Below are 22,924 nucleotides of genomic sequence, written 5' to 3' on the forward strand. Positions count from 1 at the left end.
ATTAATTTGTGTTTATAAATGTCTGACAATATTGTGATATAAACACAAAATTTATTATTTGGAATAATTGCTAAATGCATTAATAATACAACTATAAAATTATTACATTATTAAATTTATAGTTTCCGGCAATGTATTACAATATACATGATGAGAAACATTATGAATTCGCTGCTACGTGTTATCTTATTTTTTTCCAACCAAGATATCGAGAGGACAGGAAACCACGACTTACGAATTCTTCGCGGCGTGTGATATCTGCCTCCTATCTACTCTTCCACGCCGAGAAATGCCTACTTTCTTCTTTCAGATTTTCTTTTATTTCCTTGACAATTTAATCCACCTTGACAATTTAATCCGAGTACAAAATTCCTCCGACCCTCATAAAATCATAATATCGAAAAATTGTTCCTCATGTTTTGTTCATGTAAATTATGCGAACTTGCCGGTCGTAGAAAAAATGACGGCGATTGACATTACTAAAGGAACATCTTAATTTTAACTACAAATTGAAAGAAGACTAAGGTATGCATAATAATCCGTGAGTTTTGCATTATATACTTTCACCGGTTCCTAAAAGAAAGAAAAGCTTCTTCATAATAAATACGTTTAAATAAGAATAGATTGTGAAACGTTTTAAAGACAGAAACAACATTAAAATATATGATACGCTAAATGGTATTCAATATTAAGAACACAATTTTTTCTATTTTAAATTATGAGAGAGTCACTTATTTTTAATATTAGTTTCTCATAAAGTAGTGATACAGGTATCTGTATAAATTCTGTTTTATTCATAAGAAATCTTATTTTAGAAAGTTAAAACGCCGAATAAAACACACTCCAACGTCACTGACTACATCCATTAACGATCTAAGATTAGCGATCTGGAGGTAGAAATTATTACTGGAGTGGCTAAAAATTAATGACATACGATTCCAAATTCTACTTTGTATGACGCATTTGTAGTGTATCAATATACCATATCATATATCACATTTTAACTTGACACTTGTACTTCATAGATATTATTTAAAGAAAACTATAACACTATGATACAATTTAGAAAGTTAAATATTAATAGATTTTAAATAGAATTGAACAAAATTATTTAGATTTTATGATAAGAAATCTTATCATAAAAAGTTACAACGAATAAATTAAAATACTAACGTCACTGACTATATCTATTAATAATCTAAGATTAGCAGTTAATTATTTGATTTATTACATATCTTGTATTGGAACGCTTTATGCTCATTCATCAATATTTATTAAATTCGAATTTTATGGAAGAAGTATAATGTAAATACTTTTGAAGAAGAGAGATATCAGTTTCCATGAATAAAAAGGAAGCTTAAGTAGTTCATTTCACGATTATCAGTTATGATTTCGTTACACACATCGCACTGTTAGCGTTTCCACACATATTATATCATACATGACCCTGACTCGACTTTTCTACATTACGATCGAGTTACACATCGCTCGCACATGCAGTGACCGCTAAATTACATTCCTTGATTCTATGATTTAATAATGCATCGCTATGAAATCCAGCAGGTTTAATAAAATTTATGACAAAATTAAAAAATTAGATTTTAGCTAAGCTATTGTAAAATAATATTCTTATAATTCTCTATTGTGATTGATTTGTATATTTCATGTCAGTTATATTTTCAGTAATATTAATAGAAAAAAAATAAAATTACATCAATTTTTTTTCTTCTCTCATTTTTCCAATATATTTAATGAAATTTATCAAAAAAAATTATAGAAAAAAATACATGCACTAGCTATGCTCTCTCTTTCTCGAATATTAAAAGAATATTAATAACTGTATTAACGTATCACGTTCGTGAATGACAAATTAGAAATGTTAAGATAAATTTAACCATTAAATGTAGTTATTTTCTTTAGTTGTAGTTACTTTATTAATTTCGACTCGAAAGAACTCGCTAAATAATTTAATGATTCTTTTTTCATCGACCGTTTTGGCGGTAGTAGCTTTGAATTCGCAGCTAAAAAGATTTTAAGAAAAAAGATTTTAAGAAAAAGGTAAAAAATGCACTGACCTTGAGCAAGTTTCGAAAGTACGGACTGCACGCCGAAAGAACGATCTTATGTGCGGTAAAGCTGCAGCTGTCGCAGGCGAGCGTGACGTCGACAAAATCTTCCACATCTCTCAGCTGACGTACGGAACTGAGAATGCTCGATTGAAAGTCGTTCCATCTAAGAGAGTATTGCTGCTCTCCGCCAGTCGATGAGGACGAAGAAGCCGCCATGGCGTCCGTCCCCTTGAGAACGACCCGCGGTGCTATCGTGCTCACACTCGACGTGTTGCTCGTGCTCTATACTCTCGGACCACACTTCACCAGTCTTTCTTCGTTTACACTCACGTTTCCTATTCCTTGTCCGTTCTGTATATTCCTTGAAGGTCCTCGACTCAATCGCGCCCGAATTTAATCGCCAAGCTTAAGTATGTATGGCGAATAACCTGGTCGCAGCGTTCAACAATTGTTCGATGCTTCGAAAAAGTCGTCACGGATCGTCACAGATTCCTTTTTACGGTTTGTTCCTTCCAAAGGTATTGTTATCAGAAGTGAAAGCCAAGAAATGAAAGCTAAGCGCCCAATCCCAAATAAAAGTAGGTATAGGGGAAACTTCGCGTACACCACGTTGAAGAATCTCATAGTACTTGGCTCATGATAGGAGTGGCACCTGGAAGCGCACGGTAAAACGTCGGACTGAGATCACGAAATAATGTAGTGCTGCTACATGTACTTGGCGCGAGAGACGCTATTGCTTATTTTGATGGTTCGCAGTTGTCGTCCTCTATTGTTTCTTACAGTGAAGTAATCCGCTGTTAGCTACAAGAAAACAAATAGCGACTATGTTTCCACACAATGCAAAATAAATATAAATAGAATAGTCGGTATTTCTTTTGTTTTTTTATTATTGATTTAAGGCTGTGTCCCGATATATAGGCCGGTATTCATAGTCGAATTTTATATTTAAGACCGTTTTAAATGCAGTCTTAAGATATCATAAACCAATCTTAAGACGAAAAATAAGACTACTGTCCACTTGATGTTATCAATCAATATTTCGAAGCATTCGTAGCGTCAAATATACCTTATGAATACTATATAAATGCAATACTAAAAATTAAAAATCTATAATTTATGTTATGCAGGGCCGCCGCAAGCAGGTGTGCAAGTTGTGCATTGCACAAATGCATTAAAAAGAGAAGTTAAATTAAGTTTGAAGTTTTCCTCCATTTACATGTTTTTACTTTTTCCGTCTGCAATCCAGCTTTTTTGTCAAGCTCAATTTTTGTATCATTATAAACTTTCAGAAAATATGGAAAATTTCAGAGTTATTTTTCAACATTTTTTTCTTTTCAACAAGATTCCTATTAACAAGATATTTTAAGAGAGAAAATCGGACTCTGCCTTTCTTTATTTCAGAGAATTTATATAAAAATGAAATTACTTGTATCAAAAAAGACTCAGATTACAAAAAAAAAAAGGTTAAAATTAAAGCATCAGTTTCAGCATCAAGTTATCGATTATTTTTCTAGAGTGGATGTAAAAGTGAAAAATTTTTATATCAATTTCAATGTAGAAATTTTCACTTTTTACATTTCTATTTTAGGGAAAAAATCTTATATGATCAAATTGCGTCTTGTCTAAAAAAAACTTTAAAAAATTATTTAAAAATGTATCTTATTAAAAAAATTGAGAGTAAATAAAAATATTAAGAAGGTGCAAAATCTTCTTTGCCCAAAGGTGCTTTCTATGCTAGTGGTGACATTACGTATGGTACAGATTATTAATACTGGTAGTATATGAGCTGATAGTATATAGAACAGAGAAAAAATGTAAGGGAGTAATATCCACTGAAAAAATTAGTGCAACATTGGTGTGCAATTAAGTGCAATTGAATGCAAATCAATTTACATACAATACTTTCAGTGTTAATAAATAATTTAACTCTTTTAATTACATTTTCTTTGTTGTCAATAATCATATCTTTAAAAGAGGATTAAATTATTTATTAACATTGAAAATATGTAAAACCAAATTTATTACACTAAATTGCAACAGTGTTGTACTTTTTTCCAATAAAAAAACATTATTTAGACATAAGCAGTAATCGGTCAATCACAATAAAGACTGGGTATAGTCAATAATAATACAATTCTTTTGAAGTATTCTTTGATTAGTCAATTCATAAAATTTTTTCTTCTGATAAATCAAATTTATGAAGTTTGACACTCTCTTAAGGCAATTAAGTAAGCAGTAGCAACTTCAAAATGTTAATTTGCTTAGTGCTTACATTTTTATGTATTATAGCCTTGTTATATCAGAACACAGCCTAATGTTAATGCATGAGTTGAAAGTACGCCTTGATATCAAATTACAAACCAATAATTAAATACTCGAATTATTTGGAACATATTTTTCCTTTTAAAATTGAGAAACATCTTACAATCTCAAATTAATATTAATATTTAATTTAATTGTTCATTAAAATTTTTTAAAAGCCTTTTTATTCCATTCTCATAATATATTATGCGCGCATAAAATCTATTAATTTACTTTCTGTATTGTTTTTTTTGAATAATTTTATAATATTTGCCATTTTGTATATAATTGAATTAAGTTCTTTCTGCTTAAATATAATAAACATCTCGATAATAATCGTTTTTTCTTTAGAAATATATTAATGTGAAAAATATATTCAAGATAATAATTAAATAAATTGATTTATTATAATTTACCTATTACACGCGAATGATATTATTGGTAATTCATGTATGTATATAGATTGATGAAATTTTTATGCAGTTCCCGGGAATCAAAGATTACATTTTTAATGGTTACTGACTGGCCAGCTGTCCATGAAAATTTAAATATGTAATTCGTAACGAACGCATTATGTGATACATTTTTAATATCGGACTCGTTGGAGACTATTAAAATTTAAATTTTAATACGCCATTCGTAATGAACAAATTAGGTATTATCTTGCCAATGTAAAACTCGCCGCTAATGGAATTGTTCAATCGACCTTAGCGTGCGCAATCGTCCGATGTAAAATATTTTTACATTTATTTCGTAAACCTTTCATTAGCAACCCCTTCACATTGTTTATGCCGAAATCATAAAAGCCACGAAAATTCCAATAAAAATAGCAACCTGTTCGGTTATCATGATCGTTCAATCGTAAAGTTTATGACAATTAAAAACGTTAATTTAATATACTCAAGAACATTTATTATGACTTACATATAATTTATTCAATCAAAAAAATACATAATAAAGTTGATAAGAAGATCATATCTTCATTACATCATAAAATTCCACTAATAAAATATTAAATAATTCACAACAATACGAATTTATATAAATTTATATCACATAAATAAAAAAATTACAATTTTGTGTAAAAAGAAATAAAATATATGTTTATATAGAGATATTATACAAAAATTAATTAACCCTAGAATGTTATCGATACGTATAAGTAAGCGAGGTCAATGAGCGCTAAGTTATGCCTTTAGTGATCATTACGAAGATTCCAACCTGATATGCTAAAAGATAGAACAAGCAAAGACAAGCTTTTAAAAATTCTTTCCGTTATATATCAGTTTGTTATAATACTGACTCTCGAATGGTCAGTTTTATAACAGAAAGCGTGATAAGTGATTTTTAATTAAGCAGATTTGTGTTATTTTATATTTTATTTAAGTTATGAGAAGAAATGCATAATACACAATTGTACTATATGCGCTATATTATTTTAAAATTGAATTTGATAGTATACTTATTTTTTCGTTCATTTTAAATTAATAATTAGGTTATTTGTGTTCATAAAGGTCTAGATTATCAATATTTTGTAGATTATAAATATTGAAAGTGTGAAATATATTAAAAATACGAAAATATATTAATTAAAAGTAGTCTATTGAACATAAGTAGTCAACATAACATAAGTCTATAATATAACATAAGTCATAACATAAGTCATAACATACGTTATAACGTAAGTTATAACATATTTAAGTCTACATAAGTAAAGAAAAGAAGAGTCAACATAACAACATAAGTCTATTAAACAAAAATAGTCTATTGAACATAAAATTTATTGATAGAAATACTGTATCACTCAATAGTGATAGCATTATAGGGTTAATAAGCATAATTGATTATGCTTGAAGATTACAAAATCAATAATTGAATATGAAAAGCTATAAGCCGATGCAAGGTAAAAATGCACTTTTAATAATACAACAATTTAATTTAATCCGTATTTCGTATTTTATATAATTTTCGATCGATATAATACAATGCAATGTTCTAAATTTAGAAATCTTTTATCTTTCAAAAGATTTATTTAAGGAATAATTAATATAAAATTATAAAAATAATTAATATAAAAATCTAATTAAATAACATTTACGTCAGAGAACATCAAATAATTAGACTCTTATTTCTTTGTACTAAATTTAAAATTTCCAAAATTAATATTTTGAACTCGAATGCATACTTAAGGTGTTGTTGTGATTATGAATAACACCATATATTGTATACAGAAATACATATACTCGCTTTTCGATGGTATAAATATTAAAATCAATTATTAATTTTAAAATAACGAAAATTTTATTTTTAATAAAATACCTTATATAGGTAAATACCTTAGAAATGTCCGGCGTTGAACTTTTTGAATCAGATACTATATCTAATTAGTATCAGATACTGTAGTATGAAAGTGTAATATCTGCTGAATAGTTCCCCGAAATTGAAGTATTTGGTTACTTTTTTTATTTTGATTATTCGACCACTTTGTCCGTGTAATATTGATAATCAGATATTTCTCGAGGAACTATTTCCATTACACCATCCTGACTTCTGGTTTGTAAGCTGTTAACAAAATATAAAATGTTTTATTTATCTGATAACTTCTGAAAGAAATGATAGAGATAAGGGTTCGGGTTTTTCATTATCTAGTTAACTTGTGATTAAGTTTAACCTGATGTTTCATCCAATGGACATCCATGAACATTATAGATGGCTTCATCTATAATGTTCATGGATGTCCATTGGATGAAACATCAGGTTAAACTTGAAGGAAAATCATGTGTTCAAAAATATTAATTTATTTTCACATAATAATCGTAATATTAATATACTTATTGATAGTATATTTCTTAAAACCAAATTTTTTCTTTTTTTTTCTTTCTTTTTATTTTATTATTCAATAATGACTATCCTTTTATATATGCTAATATATTTTTAGAGTATTTACCTTATGATAGAAATAAATCTTCTCTTTTTCTCTCGCTTTTTCTTAATGTTTAATTGTTCCTTGGAGATGTTAGTATATATCACTTTTTCGCGCATACCGAAACGCTTGCACCTTCTGTCCTTCTGCGTCGCGGTCGACGCGTCAGTCCGACATCCAGTGCCGGGAAATGAGCCTACAAAGGTTCTCCTTCGTACTTTTATCCTTATTATTAATGACAAAGACAAGACTTTGTCTTATTCTGATGTTTTTGCTTACCATTCCTCTTCCGGTTTTTATACACTTTTTTTACTTTTCTTTTTCTTTTTGTTCAGTTTTATTTGTTCAGTTTTTATTTGTTCAGTTTTCAGGTTACACACTTTTCTTTCCTGTAATAGACACAATTAATACAAATTAAGTTTAGATTTAGATTCGATTTCAACAAGTGACAAGAGAAATACGTTAATGATTCTTGCATAATTGAATTGTAGATTTGTAAATTTGTATTTGAATGTTAATTTGGATGATTATTGAGTACCATTGATATATTGAGATAAGAATTATTGCTCTTGATATTATTAAATATTGGTAACAAAATAAGTAAAGAATTGACATATAAAACAATCTTATTTATTTTTACATGAATGAAGAAAGAAAAAAAATATAAAAATAATGCTATGAAATTAACAATAAAGTTAAGAATAAAAGATAAAAATAGGATTTTCTTTCATTTTTGTATTTATATTATTAATAAAATGTTATTTAAAGATCTACAATTGAAAAAGGATGACAATCGAAGGAAAAATTTGTGCACCCTAATGTAATATTTCATATCAAATTTTCACAATTATAATATATAATATTTCAGTCTTCACCGAAATTGCAATTAAATCACTTTATAGCACCGCTATGAAACGATTAGAAAAGAATAATTAAAGAATAGCACATGCACAGTATCTACTTCTTTGATTATACTTACAAGTAGATATATATCAATCAATCTATTTGCAAAAATGCTTTATAACGGAATCTTCTGAACATCATTCGGTTTACGACTGTTTTATTCGCGTGTTGGTGTTCGTCTGACTGAAATGTCCCGTGAAACTTTTGATTTTTCAAAACTTTTACAGGTATCACGACACTTAATGTTCGGTTGGAACATTACACATACAATATTATGCGTTCTTGGTGATATATAGCTGGTAACGGTACAATTATATAGAAGGTCTATAGGTTTATAATTAACTACATAAACTGTTTAAAAAATTTCATTGGAATTGTTTTTCTTTGAAGACTAATGGAATACTCTTGTTAAATTGTAAAATTTTATTGTATATTTGTCATATATTCATTATAATTTGCTGAATATTAAGAAAATTAACATTATTTTAACTCGACTTATGTATTTTTCTTGTATAATTTGATTTTTACGCAATTATTTATAAAAAGAAATTATTTATAATAAGATGTTTTGAAAATTTCTAAAATTTTTTTGTAAATCTTCCAATCTTTTCATGTTAAATATTAAAGTTTAGATTTTACGGGTAATATTATTTTTTAAACATGAATGACATTTCAGTAAAAAAAAATATTATCGACATTATACATAGCACGCATTAAGTAAAATATTATTTCTAATGAAGTTGTTCTAAGTTGTGCGTGCCTTAGACATTGGCATAATTAGTGGATTTTATGATGAGATGCTCTTTACTTGCATCATATACGGAAGAGTCATCGTAGAATTATTTTTCATTTACTTACAACTCTAATTGTAAATCATTTGACTTTTACGATCGGTTATAAACATTTCTTTCCGTACATCAATTATTATAAATACAAGCGCAATGTCCATTGCGTTTGCTGTCTCGATTCACTTAAAGTTTTCTCAATGTTGATTGCGTGTTAATAGAAAACGTAGAAAACGTATTCAAATCAACGTCTTCTATTTTGCATGCTTTAAACGTACAGATTTACATGCATACGTTATATCTTATAGTATCTAATTTTTTAATAATATCTATTGACCGGATAAAATTTCTCGATCAACATGCCAATACCATAAAATATCTTTGGCAATCATTAAATAAATATTTATTAAATACGAAATATTTTGCAAGCAATAAAGCATATGCGTTCAAGCTACAAAAATTGTAATTTACGAAAGTTTAAGCAGATTAAAATAAGCACATGATAAGAACAACACAATATGTATAAAAACAGTAAATTAATAATAATAAATTAATAATAAAATTTGATATTTTTTTACTTAATCTGTGTATATAACTTGCATGTGTATATATAAATTTTATGTATTGAATAAATAAATATAATAACAATAGATAATAATTTAATTTCAAAATATTATTATGGGTTAGAGAAGGCGGGGACTATTCCATCAGTTTTAACTTTAAAGTAATACGAAAATTCACGATAGCAAATAATATCTTTTTGCAGTCTTATAACGTTATATTACATTGTACAATCATGATTGCTTCTTGAAATATATACGATTTTTAAATAATCAACATGTGCTGTAGAAACATTAACATTATCGCAAGAAATAGACGAAAAAATTCCCACTCTACTATTCTCATTTATTATTGTTAAGATTTGAATTGACAATAGTAAAGAATCTTGCAACTTAAAGATCAAAGATTCTTACCTAAAAAGAAGAGAAAGATATCAAAAGAAACAAAAAAAGGTAAAACTAACAGTGACAACAACGATGACGATAAGGAAGAATTTAAAAGGAAAAGAAAGAAAACAAAAAAGAGAGAAAGAAGAAGAATAATAGTATCTTGGAAATCAATGATTAAGATCAGTATAAAGCAGAGGTTTTTCTAAATAGAAATTTTTTCTAAATAGAAATCACTACTTTTAAAGTCTTCTTTTCGTATAAAGAAATGGCATAAAAAAATTTGTATAAAATAATTGATCGTGTTATTCAATGTTTGTGACAAATTTATAGGAAAAGATTTCTAACGCCACAGAGAAGCATACAATTTTAATATAATCGCTATATTATATATACACTTTACGTAGCACTTCATTCACAAGCCGGAGAAATGTAGAATTTATGTACCAACAAGACGTATATAATAGTTTTGCGATCTCTTCTTCCCGAGTGTTTTACATTTCACCATTTAATTTCCATTAAAACAAACTCTGTGACATCGCTCTTATCATCCGGTGGTTATCAGAGAAATGTAAAGCTTGATCATGTTTGCCCGCACAATGTATGATCGCCTTTGCCGCTTTAATTACGAAAATAGCTCGATCTCGCCCGATAGCGGCTGCGTTGTTTCGCATTTCCGCGTATATAGTAACGTTTTATAAACAAACTGCCCGAGATATCGCGGAGTAACATATGGGTGTAGTCTGAAAAAAGCTGCGGCTACGTAATGCAATTACAACGTACGTGTCGAGAATTAAAAGCACATAAGTCGCAGCGATTACGCATTATGAAACTGTTATACTTTTAAAAGCCAATATAGTCACCGATTGGAAATCTATTTAAATTAATATTCGTAGTAGCTGATAATAATCAAAAATCATACGTAGATATCAACCGATATTGCAAATCAGATTTCAATATTGATCATGAATTCAATATTGATCATGAATTCTGTGGTCGAGAGGCAATCAATAAATCGACTGCAGCCACGTATTTACGGTCATTGCATAAAGTATGAATGCGTAACTGAAGTCAATGTAACTTATAATTAAAAAATTTGCATAACAAATAATTATAACAAAACTGCATTAACTTCTTTCAAAAAACAAATTTATTAATACGTATATTTCTTTCAAAAAATAAATTTATTAATACGTATCGGAATTTTATAAAAATATATAATATAACTGTATATTCAGTATTACTTAGATTTATACAAAGTGAAAGAATTTTAACACAGATAAATATATTTGCTGTAAAGTCATTTAGGTATTGCATCTTGCGGCTGAAACAATAATATATCGAGCAATCACATTATGAAATTGACGTAATGATCACGATTTCATAAGAATGTAGTTAGAAAGCGCAAGTCTGCAGAATGCGCTTATTTATTTTTCCTTCTATGATTTGAAGAACTTCTATGAACTTGAATGTACATTTCACCCGACCGGCGGACTTACATCTTTCCAGAGTGGAATAAATCAAAGCCATACGCTAATCACAAATACAACTGCTGACACCGCGAACATTTATCTTCGTATCATTGACCATGTGTTTGATTTGACACAGTCATGTGTGAGAATTGAAAAGAAAACAATATGCCAATGAAATATCCAGGAATTTGGCTTCTTGGAATTAATGTAATTGGTTTAAATACATATATCATTCTAATTAAAAATCGAGGTTGTGTAATTTTAAAGACATAACGTTTATCATTATACAGAATGAAATAACTTTATTTTTGTCTTAGTTATAACTGCAATTATTATAATTAGCTCTTTTAATGGTATCTTTGAAAATTAAAAATGCATATCTCAAAATATTGAATTTAAATTTTTTAATTGAATCAAAAATTCATGTTTTTATTTATTTAAACTTGGGAAAATTAAAATTTATTCTTTCAAAATTATACATGCAAACTGGAATATTTCAATTAAAATTACCCATAATTACAAAACTGTATTATTGTTCGTGAAAAAAATATTTTCTTGCAAAAATATCTTATTTTAAATATTTGAGTATCTTAAATTGCTATTTGATTTGTGTGTTTCTCGCTCAGGTATTTAGCTTGTGAATGTGTAAAATCGTAACTACGAGAACGTAAAACAGAGCGTGACACATGTGGCAACGTGTGTGCTGCAGGCATTCCATTGTATCGTATGAATGAACCACGTCGCCCGGGAATACATTTCGACTGATCGATCGACATCCAAACTATACTCGGCATCGAAGCGCAAATATAATTCCGGCATTTGTCAGTTAATGAAAAATGCGAATCACGCACTCTAAATTATGCATAATTTTGAAATATTATTTGCTTTAAATCGGAATTTTATTTAAAAAATATATACATATAAATATCTTTTATGTCTGTAAGTGTGGATGTAATGTATATATAAATAGACGAATAAATAGATGGACAATTTATCTAAAAATAAAGATTCTGCAAGTTGACATTTTCTTTAAGAAACTAATATAATAAATGTATAAAGAAAAGAAAAGTAGACAGTAATAATAAGAAATTACACAATAAATTACAAAGTAAATATTAAATTAAATGAAATGCAATAAGATAAAAATGAAATAATTAAGAGAAGAAAGTTCAAAATAAAGGAAAAGAAAAAATGACAGAAACAAAAAAAGATCTAAATATTATACAAGATTGTAACCCAAAGTTTCCAAATTATATTAAGAATACATTTGAACCAAACTTGGCATCATTTTATATCAAACTTTGCCATCTTGTATATAATATATGGCTATGTTCCATTATTCACTGCGAATACTGAAAATCTTTAATGCACTCGTATATGTAACATAAACTATAGATTTTCAATACTTGAAGTGAATATAGCCGTAATAGACGTAATAGACGTAATATATATTTATATTATGTTAATATATAAAGATCCCTATAATGAGATACATTATACATGAGTTCATTTTGGGTAAATGCTGTCATAGGCAAAATTTAAAAAAATAATAGGTCATTTTAAAGGAAATTCAATAAGCTTTAAGATAACGTTATATAAAATTTAATTCAAATTCCATTTTTTTTTTAAATTACAGAAATGTAAAAAGTGAGCAAATCGCAAAGTCAAAAAATTATGCTCCTAATATGAGATGCCCCAAGAAATCGATAATAAAACGCAAAGTATATCAGTGCAAAAAAATTTATTTAATGTTTCTAAAATACAAACAAACACAACCAGCGTGCGCGAAAAATAAGCATATGACAGATTATATCCAGAACTCATCTTCAGATAGTTGGAATCAAGCATCGCAGAAATAGACACTCATTCGACGTTCATTCCGGTTGTCTTTTTTATTATTGTACAATCACATTTATACTTTAGCAACGATTTTCACTATACATAGGAGTTATTTCATATTACAAATACCCTGAGTATCTCATATTATGATTTCCACGTCTTATAGTTTTACGATCATCAAATCTATGTTCTATAATTAAACAATTCAACACATACCGTATATTTTTCTATCAATACGATCTTACTCTATCACTACTCTATGAAGAATTTATTGCCAAATATTTATTTTGTTAAATAATAAACGAAGTTTAAAAGTTTATCTTAATGAAAATATCCAAATTCTAAAAATCTTGTTTTACAATAACTATAGGTATGATTTATTAATGAATTTTCTACTAAATAGTTTTCAATCCAAGAGCAATAAATTCATAGTAGAACAAATTTTATTAGTGTTTATTAGAAACATCGCTATCTCATATTAGGGGACTTTCCTGTATAAATTTTTTTTTATATTTATTTATATTTATATTTATATATTTATTTATTTATTTATTACATTTATTTATGTATTGCTGCGATTATATTTGATTATAAAGTTCTTGAAAGTTTTCTCTTTATTAATCTTCTTCTTTTTCTTCTCTTTCGATACGCATCCCAATTAAACAAATTGCTGCAGTCATTCCACATAAATCTCTCTGATGGTTCTGTACATAGATACAATATAATAAATATTGATCTCGCATTTTTCATTTTAGACAATGTATATATTTCTTTATATAAGTATATTTTCTCTCTTTTCGCTTTTTTACATTAAAGAAAGAAGACTACGTAATTCCATCAAAGATTCTTTCCTCTATTTAAAACAGAATATATCATACGATTAAAGCGAAACTTACTTATTTACGATGCGTTTACGATGTTACAGGACGTTGTTTCATTATTTAAACTGCATTCCAAAACGTCCTCTCCTTCTCTTACAGAGAAAAATTTTATGAGATATATATAGTATACATATAAGATATAAAATATATTATGTCAAGTAAAATTTTCCTCGAAATGTTTTGAAATGTAGCCTTAGAAACTAAACATGTTTTGAATGTAGATATGTAGATACTATCCTATTCCTTGTCAAAAATTTTAGTAGAGTATTTATTTCCGAAAATGCATTTCCAAGATATTTTATTTTTTAGTATACGTTAAAAATTATTTATGCAAAAAAGTATGTGTTATGAAAAAAATTTATCTATATATAGGTTAAACGATTACCGTGTTAATCTTTAGCGTTTGCTTAAATTGAGAAAATTATATGTATTAAACAGTATAGTTGGATAACGTGCAATATTGAAAGCTTGATTAATAACGCCGTTTAGAATCAATTACGGTGAATTTATCATTTTCAACCGGAAAGTCGGACCTGGAGTACCCATTCGCTTTTTCTGTCCGACCAATGGCGCTTTGCATATCATTGTGTACGACGTGCGTACACGAAGAAATGTTCCACACCCACAAAAAAGTGCACGATCTGCATATGTCGTTAGGAATGATCGATGAACCCGGTGGATAAAGCCTGGGTAGCTGTCATTAACGCAGCCGCTTTTTGCGCTCATACATACGAGCGAGTACGTTTGCAATGACAATGCCGCGATTCTCCTTGGAATTTTTGTACAATTTATCGACCGCTTGGCGAAAATCAACGGATCAGTCGCGTAAGAAGTAATGAAATCGACGAATGAGCACCGCGATAGAATCATTTGCAATTTAATCCTTCATACATTATTTATCACCCTTAATGATCGTCGTCGTTTCTCTTACGCTTTTCAGGAATAATCTGTTTTCGCGATTCAACTCTGACAATGGCAGTGTAAAAACAAATAGACAAATACATTGAACGAATTAATTTGTTTTTAAGTCCGTATTCTCTTGTCGAATTAAACAAATATTTATATTCTTTTAGATATTCTATCATTTGTAAGAGAGATTTCATTACAATTTCTTTTGAATATTCTTAATATTCATCATCTTTGTAAACCGTTAACTATTCTTTATAACTATTTGAACTTCTATCTTTCTCTAAATGTCTGTGTCTTATTCATTTGAATGCTATCCATACATGTTCATAAATCACTTTCATACATTGTTTCCATTTTATTTTGCACTTTCATTCATACAAATGCATTAAGGAAAAATCTAACAGTTTCCACAAAAACAATTCGCATGCAATATCAATGAATCACAAAGCTTCGATGAATCATGCAATTATTTTGCAATTTAATATTTAATTTTCCAAAGGTTAGCGATCAACATTATAAACTATTATCAACGGTATCTTTCAATGATTTGGTGTTATAAATAAACAAAGTCAAACCTTCGTTTTCCAATCGTCCGTACTTTACGAGTCTCACGTTCGCAGATACGAATTGCGTGCTGAATTTCATGCGACACAAAAATCACCTGTTTTATTAACGCATATTAACGAGCATAATTACGTGAGACGGGCTGCCCGGGTTAATAATTGAATGACGATCGCTCAGATAACGTAATAATAAGTCAACTATCATCACACCAACGTCATCATCGCTAACAACAATAACAATACTGTTATTATCATCGCGAACGGTGCCAGTGGCCAGATGACTTTCACCTTCCAGCGTGTACATGCATCGTTGCACTGGAACGAATGCGGCCACACGTCTGTGTAACGATCCGAGTACGTAAGTGTGTGGTAATTTCGGGAGATAATAACATCCCGGTTAATTGGAACCTTTCGTGTACGGATGCGCGTTGATTGAATATCGACGAAGAGATCGTAGTAATTATCCTGAGAAATTCATCGCGCAGGATTGACTCCGGGAATACATTGGAATATTAAAAGAAAGATTTCTCACAAAGATTTCTAATGAAAGATATCATAGCGAAAGAAACTTGAGAAGAATTATTTAATTTTGATTCGGAAGAGGATTATCGAAAAATATTAGATTCTTTAATTTATAAAACTTAGAAGAATTAAACTTCTAAAAAGTAAATAACGATCGATATTATGTAATAATATTTTAGTTTAAAAATAAATAGTGATTAACATGAGAATAAATAAATTTGCCAATTTTTATCATACCGTATGGAGTACTAATTTAATGTTAATTTATGCGATATGCTTAAGTTCGGTTCCACAATGTAAAATTAACTTTTATTTTATTTTAAGAATTAAAAAAAAGATAAATAGCATGTTAAGTATCGAGATTAAAATTACATTAGTGAAACCGAGCTTTAGACATCCATTTAATATATTTTGGAACTCGCACCGGGTATCATTTGGTTTAACAATGTAATCTCATTTTGAAGAAAAATATCACCTCCAAATTTTACATTAATTCTGCCTTCTAATTTTCGAGATGAATATTTTATCATTTGACTACTGTATATAATATAAAATAATACTCACACTGAGAAAAATGGTCTGGTCGGATTAAATAGTAAATCTGGTAGAAAACGGTCGAATCAGAATTTTCTGATTAAACTAGTACTTGAATTCTAGTTCAGATAACCAGAATTCTGATTGATATTTTGATAAAAATAAGAATTTTAGTAGATTTGAAGAAATATTGTATCAATCAGAAATTCTGGTTATCTCAACTGGAATTTTAATAAATTTAACCAAAAAATTCTGATTCGTTCATTTTCAAGCAGAAATTTTTTTCAATGCAACGATGGAAATGTCAAGTAGTAAGCAATTGATTCGAAATACGTATTAAGATAATTGTGACGTATAAATTAATATATAATAAGTTTATGATCAGCTTAATGATCGAAAATATCAAATTTATTCATCTCAAAAAAAAAAGTTAAATTAATTGACACACGTTATCTCATGAAACTGGAAAATAAAGAATAAAATAAAGGTTTACGACAACATATATTAAAATAATAATTTCATCAGTCCGGAGATTTTTATCATATAACTCGCTGTGCACCATAATTTTCGTTCAGGAAGAGAGTCCAAGTTCACACACTGTACGATAAGCCAGAGCGTTAAGACGCCTGTATATGCGTAAGGGCGCATATATAGGTGCGGTATTAATTTATTTTATGCGCGCTCGCGTGCACCGGTTCATGCACATGCGGCGGCGCGCGTTTCCTGATCGCACACAGTATTAACGCCAGGTTGACGACCCTTTAATAACTTCGTGCGTTCTCGCACCGCGGATCGGATGTGGATCTCATATCGGCCAATTAGGAGACGTTTAGTAATGAGAATGACGATGAGATCCCGGTGGATCAACTGATGGCTCATACTTGAAGGTGAGTCACGTGGCCGGAAATAGCATTGTAGAGGAATTCGTTACGCGATATGTGATATTGCTTCCGGAAAAGAAATGAGCTGCACGATATGCTGTTAACAATTATCAGTGAAGAAGCGAAAAATTCCAACGTGAGACTCTTACAATGAGTACAAAGTTATATAATATCCACGTGTTATTATATTATGCATATTTATCGTGCAAAAATTAAAATTTTTTAATGTAATTATTAACATTTTGTTTAAAAAATTTTTCGTTAGTAGTCGCGTGCGCGACTACATAAGTCATGGACTCCTTACGCTTTGCTATTCGTTAAATACAGATATAATGAAATGACGCATAAACTGCACCTCGAGCGCAAGCAAGGTAAATGCAGGGACATGTAAATATTCCACGTAGACGATGAACCTTGACGTGACGAACATTATCAAATACTGCATCACACTTGAAATGTTAACTTGCTGCCGCTAGACACGTTTGTCTGTGATATCGGTCTAAAGGCATAGTTAATAATCAGGAAAGTACATTTTAAAATATCTGTTTTATTATTACTTGCGCATTAAATTCTTATCGCGATTATGCATATGCAATGCAAGAACACGTGGCAAAAACAAGAAGAACTAGCCATGTATAGATCCACGTGCAAAACTAGGCAAGTGAAAACGATGTTAATAATAACGATGTGATGAGGAAAAAACTGGTTAATAATTAAAAAACTACATATTCGCAGTAAATGTCATTTATCTTGTAGGAATCACCGTTACGACTCGTATTTCAGCTCGAGTTTATGTATTTCGTTTGGAATTATAACTATCGATCGTGATGAAACGGAGGAACATTATGAAGTAGTGCATTGGCTGGTACACGAATGTAAATAATATGAGAGAGTGCTCTTATCGCGCCGGCTCGTTTTGTGCAATGTGGGACGCGTTATCAGTCAGTCTGCTGCAAAAATGCTGCATTTTTATCTCAAAACGGAGAGATTTGTGAGGAATCTGATGAGGGAGAAGTGGGGGACAGAAGCGTGACAGATCTGAATTAAGATCGATTACACGGGGGCGCGCGTTACCGCGACCGCATCGAGATGAGCAATTTATCAACGGATGCGTGTTTACACGAGACCGTCGCGACGCGTGCATTTCGCATTTACCACGTGTCATCGTATTTAGCTCGTATTTACTACGTTGTAAGCCGGCAGTAGCTGCGCGCTTTAATTCACCGCCACTATCCGCCGTCATCGGTAATCCGTGTTCGACATCCGTTATTCTCGTTGTGCGAGTGTTCTATTTGGCGAGAAAAGTTCTCGCACATGATCTACGATCGCATGAATTATAAACAATTTGTAAAAGATATCTCACAAAAATAGTTTGTTTGCATTTTAATGTCTATTTGTTTCATATTGCAATTATTCATACAATAGAAAATTTTCTATTAAATAAAATAGAGATAGGCGTATATAAAACTTATAAGAGAGACAATAATATAAGCTTTTTTGAATATATTATCTTGACGAAAAACTATCAAGAAAGTTGCAATTACAAAAAATTTCAATATTTAATAAAAAGAAATTGATAAGATCAATGATCACGATGCGGTAATGCGAATGTGTTATCTTCAAAATATTTTTTGTTTATTTGTCAAGTTGAATTTATTGCGCTTACTGACAGTCTCAAGGTGAAGTGATCGGCTAATTTCGTTGGTTAAGTAATATAAGACCGATGAACAATTTTATCAGAACGAGAAGATGACTGGTAAAATTTCATCAAATATATAAATTCATTAAATATATTGTGTATGTAAAATGAGTCATATGATATAAAATATGTTTACAATTATCATAAAATATGTTTACAATTTCTATATTGAATGTCTATAATAATAGACATATAATAAATTGATTATATGGTCGAGATAGTGAATTCTTTTCCTTTCAAAAATAAACACGAAATTAAAACAATACTTCCTATTTCAATTTTGAAAAATGTCAAATTTAGAAGTGCGTTTCTTTTACTTGCAAACCAATCGCAAGCAGCAATCGCAAGAAAGTCGCACTCAATCTCAGGAATTCCAATCGAATGTCCATTTATGCACGCACATGCACTTACGCGCAATTACTCGCGAACATAAGCGGGTTGCTGATATATGTATACCCGGAATAGATCAAGACGAGTGGAGATTGGGTACATATCACGGCAGGTATGCTGCGAATTTGAGGTGTGGCACCGGTCGCCTATCTTCTCCCATCTCTCATGAGGGAAATCTACTCCTCCTCGTTGGCTTTCGTCGGCTGCTCACTCGAGGAGAGTATTATTGTGAGGCAATTAGAACCGCATGTAGATTCATTGATGGCGCACGCCACTGTATCCATTCCTGACATTCTCGTCGCTCTCTCTTCGAACCGACATGATCGAGTAACTTTGAACGAAATCTCGAGTGAATGGAAATTAAATTCTCGCATACGAGATGTGGTAGATACCTACTGGTGTATTACGATAAATTCTTCTCGTTTGAAAGACAAATAAAAGAAAGAATTTTAGAAGGTAAACATTTTTTATTAAATTGCAAATTTAATTTTATTAAATTGAATAAATGTGTCACTATGTTGTTAATTTAAAGATAAAAATAGTTGAAATTCGCTTTGTTGCAAAATTGACTAATACTTATTTACTTATAACTTATTTATTTATTACTACTTATTTACTTATTACTATTTACTACTTATCTACATATTTACTTATTTATTTATTTCCTTAAAATTGACTTATTTACTTTGTAATATAAAATGTGCGATATATATAGTTAAATGTATTATACAGAATTGGATTACATTATTGTTTGAAAAAAAAATAAGCGTGACAAGTTGCCTGTACGATGAGAAAAACGAGCGGAAGCTAATGCGAAGTAGTAATTGCATAATAAAGGAAATCGGAATTACCTCATTTCGAGGACGTGTGTATCGTGATATGCACATCGTCATTTGCATTCACTTAAGCATCGATGCTTTTTGCACATGGCCTTTGCGCGCACTATCAGCAAAGAGTACAAAGTCGTTTATTACGCATGGAGTAGCACTGGATATTAATTGGCGTGATTCGACATGTCGACAGTTTTTTCTCAGTATAAAAATGTTCGTGCATTACATAAACTGCGCCATTATATATCGTGTACGACCCTAGATGGTGCAGATGTGAAATAAAGAACATGACACAATAAGCCTAAAAGCGTATGGCAAGCAAAAGAGGAAGATACAAGGGGATGTTATAAGATTTCAGGAACATGCTCTTATGTTCATGAAACAAATGTACATTTCTCATAACATAATATTATAGCAATGAATCATCGATTTTATATCATTCGTATAATATAAGATGTAAGATTAGCATTTCTTGAAATAAATTTTATTAGTTTTGTTAACAAAATGATTATAAAATTGAAATAAAAAATTTTTTTTAAATTACTTAAATTATTTAATTATTTTTTTAATTAGTTTTTTATACTGAAATAAAATTCATTTATGTAAAATACTTTAAATAGTTATGCGCATATTTCTTTTTATTTAGACAATTTTTATATAAAAAGTTATTCAATAAACACTTGTTCTTCATTATTAACAGTAATAATATTATTATTATTACTAATAAATTATGTAATATGATATCACAATAAATGTATCTGTGATTTTATGCAATCGGGTAAAAAGAATCACGCGGTTTGCAATAACGTGGAATTTATCGGTTTCGGTGGACTGAAAGTGAAAACGTATTTTCATATAGTGGGTGCGCAGAGAGTACATTTTACAGAGACGCACATGTCCACGTCCGGGAAATTCTATAACGAGGCTCATATTACGAACGCCCTTTTATGTACTGCATTCATCGGTAGGTATGAGTATGCATGTACGTACATCCGAGAGGGTAGTGTACGAAAGATACAAACGAAAAATGTGAAACGTCGAGAGAGGAAAAGCAGGACGTACTCATATTACAAGGGAGGCCTACAGGACTCTTCACGAATAATCATTAGCGTAATATGACACCAGGAACAATTCTTACTAACTAAGGTAAGATTAAAAAATATAATTATTGTGTAAATGAATCAGGCTTAATGACTTTTTAAATCTAATTATATATGAATGTAGTCAATATAAACTTTTATCATAAGTTATTCCAATTTTATTATGCTATATATAATTTTTCTCTTAAGAATTTTATCTTGATAATTACTATTCAGATATTAATTTTGTAATAATCTTGGTATTCATATCTTTTTTTTGAAAGAAGTCTAATAAAGATGTATATTATAAAATAATAATCTGCCTATTTAAATAATTAAAGTAAACTTAAAGAAATTAAAGTAAACATCAAGAAAAAAACTATTTTTCATATAAAAATAGGATACGCATAAAAAACGAGATGTTGATAATGCAACTGTTGCAACGATGCTTAACTCAGAAAAAAAACGTTTTATAGCAAAAATATGTAAATGAGATTGTGCATAAAGTGAATGGTTAAATCATACAATTTGACAAAGCAAAATAATGACATAAAAATAAAGATAGATTTGGATATTTCAATAAAAAACATAGTAAACAATATGACATTATTTTATGTGTTGTTTATATGTTTGCATGTATTTAAGTACATAAATTACATTTGGTGAACATGAGTTTTCCAAAAATTTGCTTATGCATATGCATAAAGTACGGCATGAATAAAAAATTTGCTGAAAATATTGGCTGAATTAATTTGATCATATGCTTACAAATATAATTGCGAAATACGTTGTATTGTCGGTTATTTTTGAAATGCAAAACATGTTGTACTGTCGGTTACTTTTGAAATGCAAAACATGCTATACTGTCGGTTACTTTTGAAATGCATTGTAATGGTTTCGAAGCGTGGTAACGAAGGCATATACTACCTTAGGGTAAGCATTTCGTTTGTGTCGAAAATAAACATCCTGGCACTTCTTTTCACGACCCCTCTGACAAGGAAATTTATCTTGCTTTCTTGGGGTAAATTCTCAGAACGTTAGAATTTGCAAAGGTACTGCGAAATATGTAAGTAATCTCTCTCTCTCTCTCTCTCTCTCTCTCTCTCTCTCTCTCTCTCTCTCGCAGAGAGTAAAATTTGCAAAAATATTACTCGCTTATTTAGTAGCAATTTTCTGCTTTGTATTTCGTAAAGTTGAGAGTATTCTAAGATATATTTTTATGTATATATCGTTATTGAAATATGTCCATTCTCTCTCTAATAATAATAATTCATTCTCTCTCTAATAATAAGAATAATTCTAAAATTTAACATTAATGATTATTGTAGCAGGTTCTTATCAATAAATAGAAAAAATAGGATTGAATTAATATAAATTGCATGATTGTGAATTATTCA

At 29.5% G+C, this 22,924-nt stretch overlaps 1 protein-coding gene across 4 annotated transcripts in view; it reads right to left on the minus strand.

The window, feature by feature from the left end:
* Positions 1-22,924, minus strand: part of LOC108689086 (broad-complex core protein isoforms 1/2/3/4/5-like) — an 83,103-nt gene that overhangs the window by 47,715 nt on the left and 12,464 nt on the right. For 3 of the 4 annotated variants that reach the window (XM_018195700.1, XM_018195701.1, XM_018195698.1), the window contains 3 exons: positions 7,318-7,682; positions 6,707-6,932; positions 2,076-2,870 (listed from right to left, as the gene is read on the minus strand). In XM_018195700.1, the coding sequence (XP_018051189.1) occupies positions 2,076-2,285 (210 nt within the window). In that variant the 5' untranslated portion in view covers positions 2,286-2,870; positions 6,707-6,932; positions 7,318-7,682. Of the gene's footprint in view, positions 1-2,075; positions 2,871-6,706; positions 6,933-7,317; positions 7,683-22,924 lie in introns of those variants that run through there. The other variant, XM_018195699.1, reaches the window with a different exon arrangement.

The sequence above is a fragment of the Atta colombica genome, unplaced genomic scaffold (genome assembly GCF_001594045.1).
Source record: "Atta colombica isolate Treedump-2 unplaced genomic scaffold, Acol1.0 scaffold254, whole genome shotgun sequence".
NCBI lineage: Eukaryota > Metazoa > Arthropoda > Insecta > Hymenoptera > Formicidae > Atta > Atta colombica.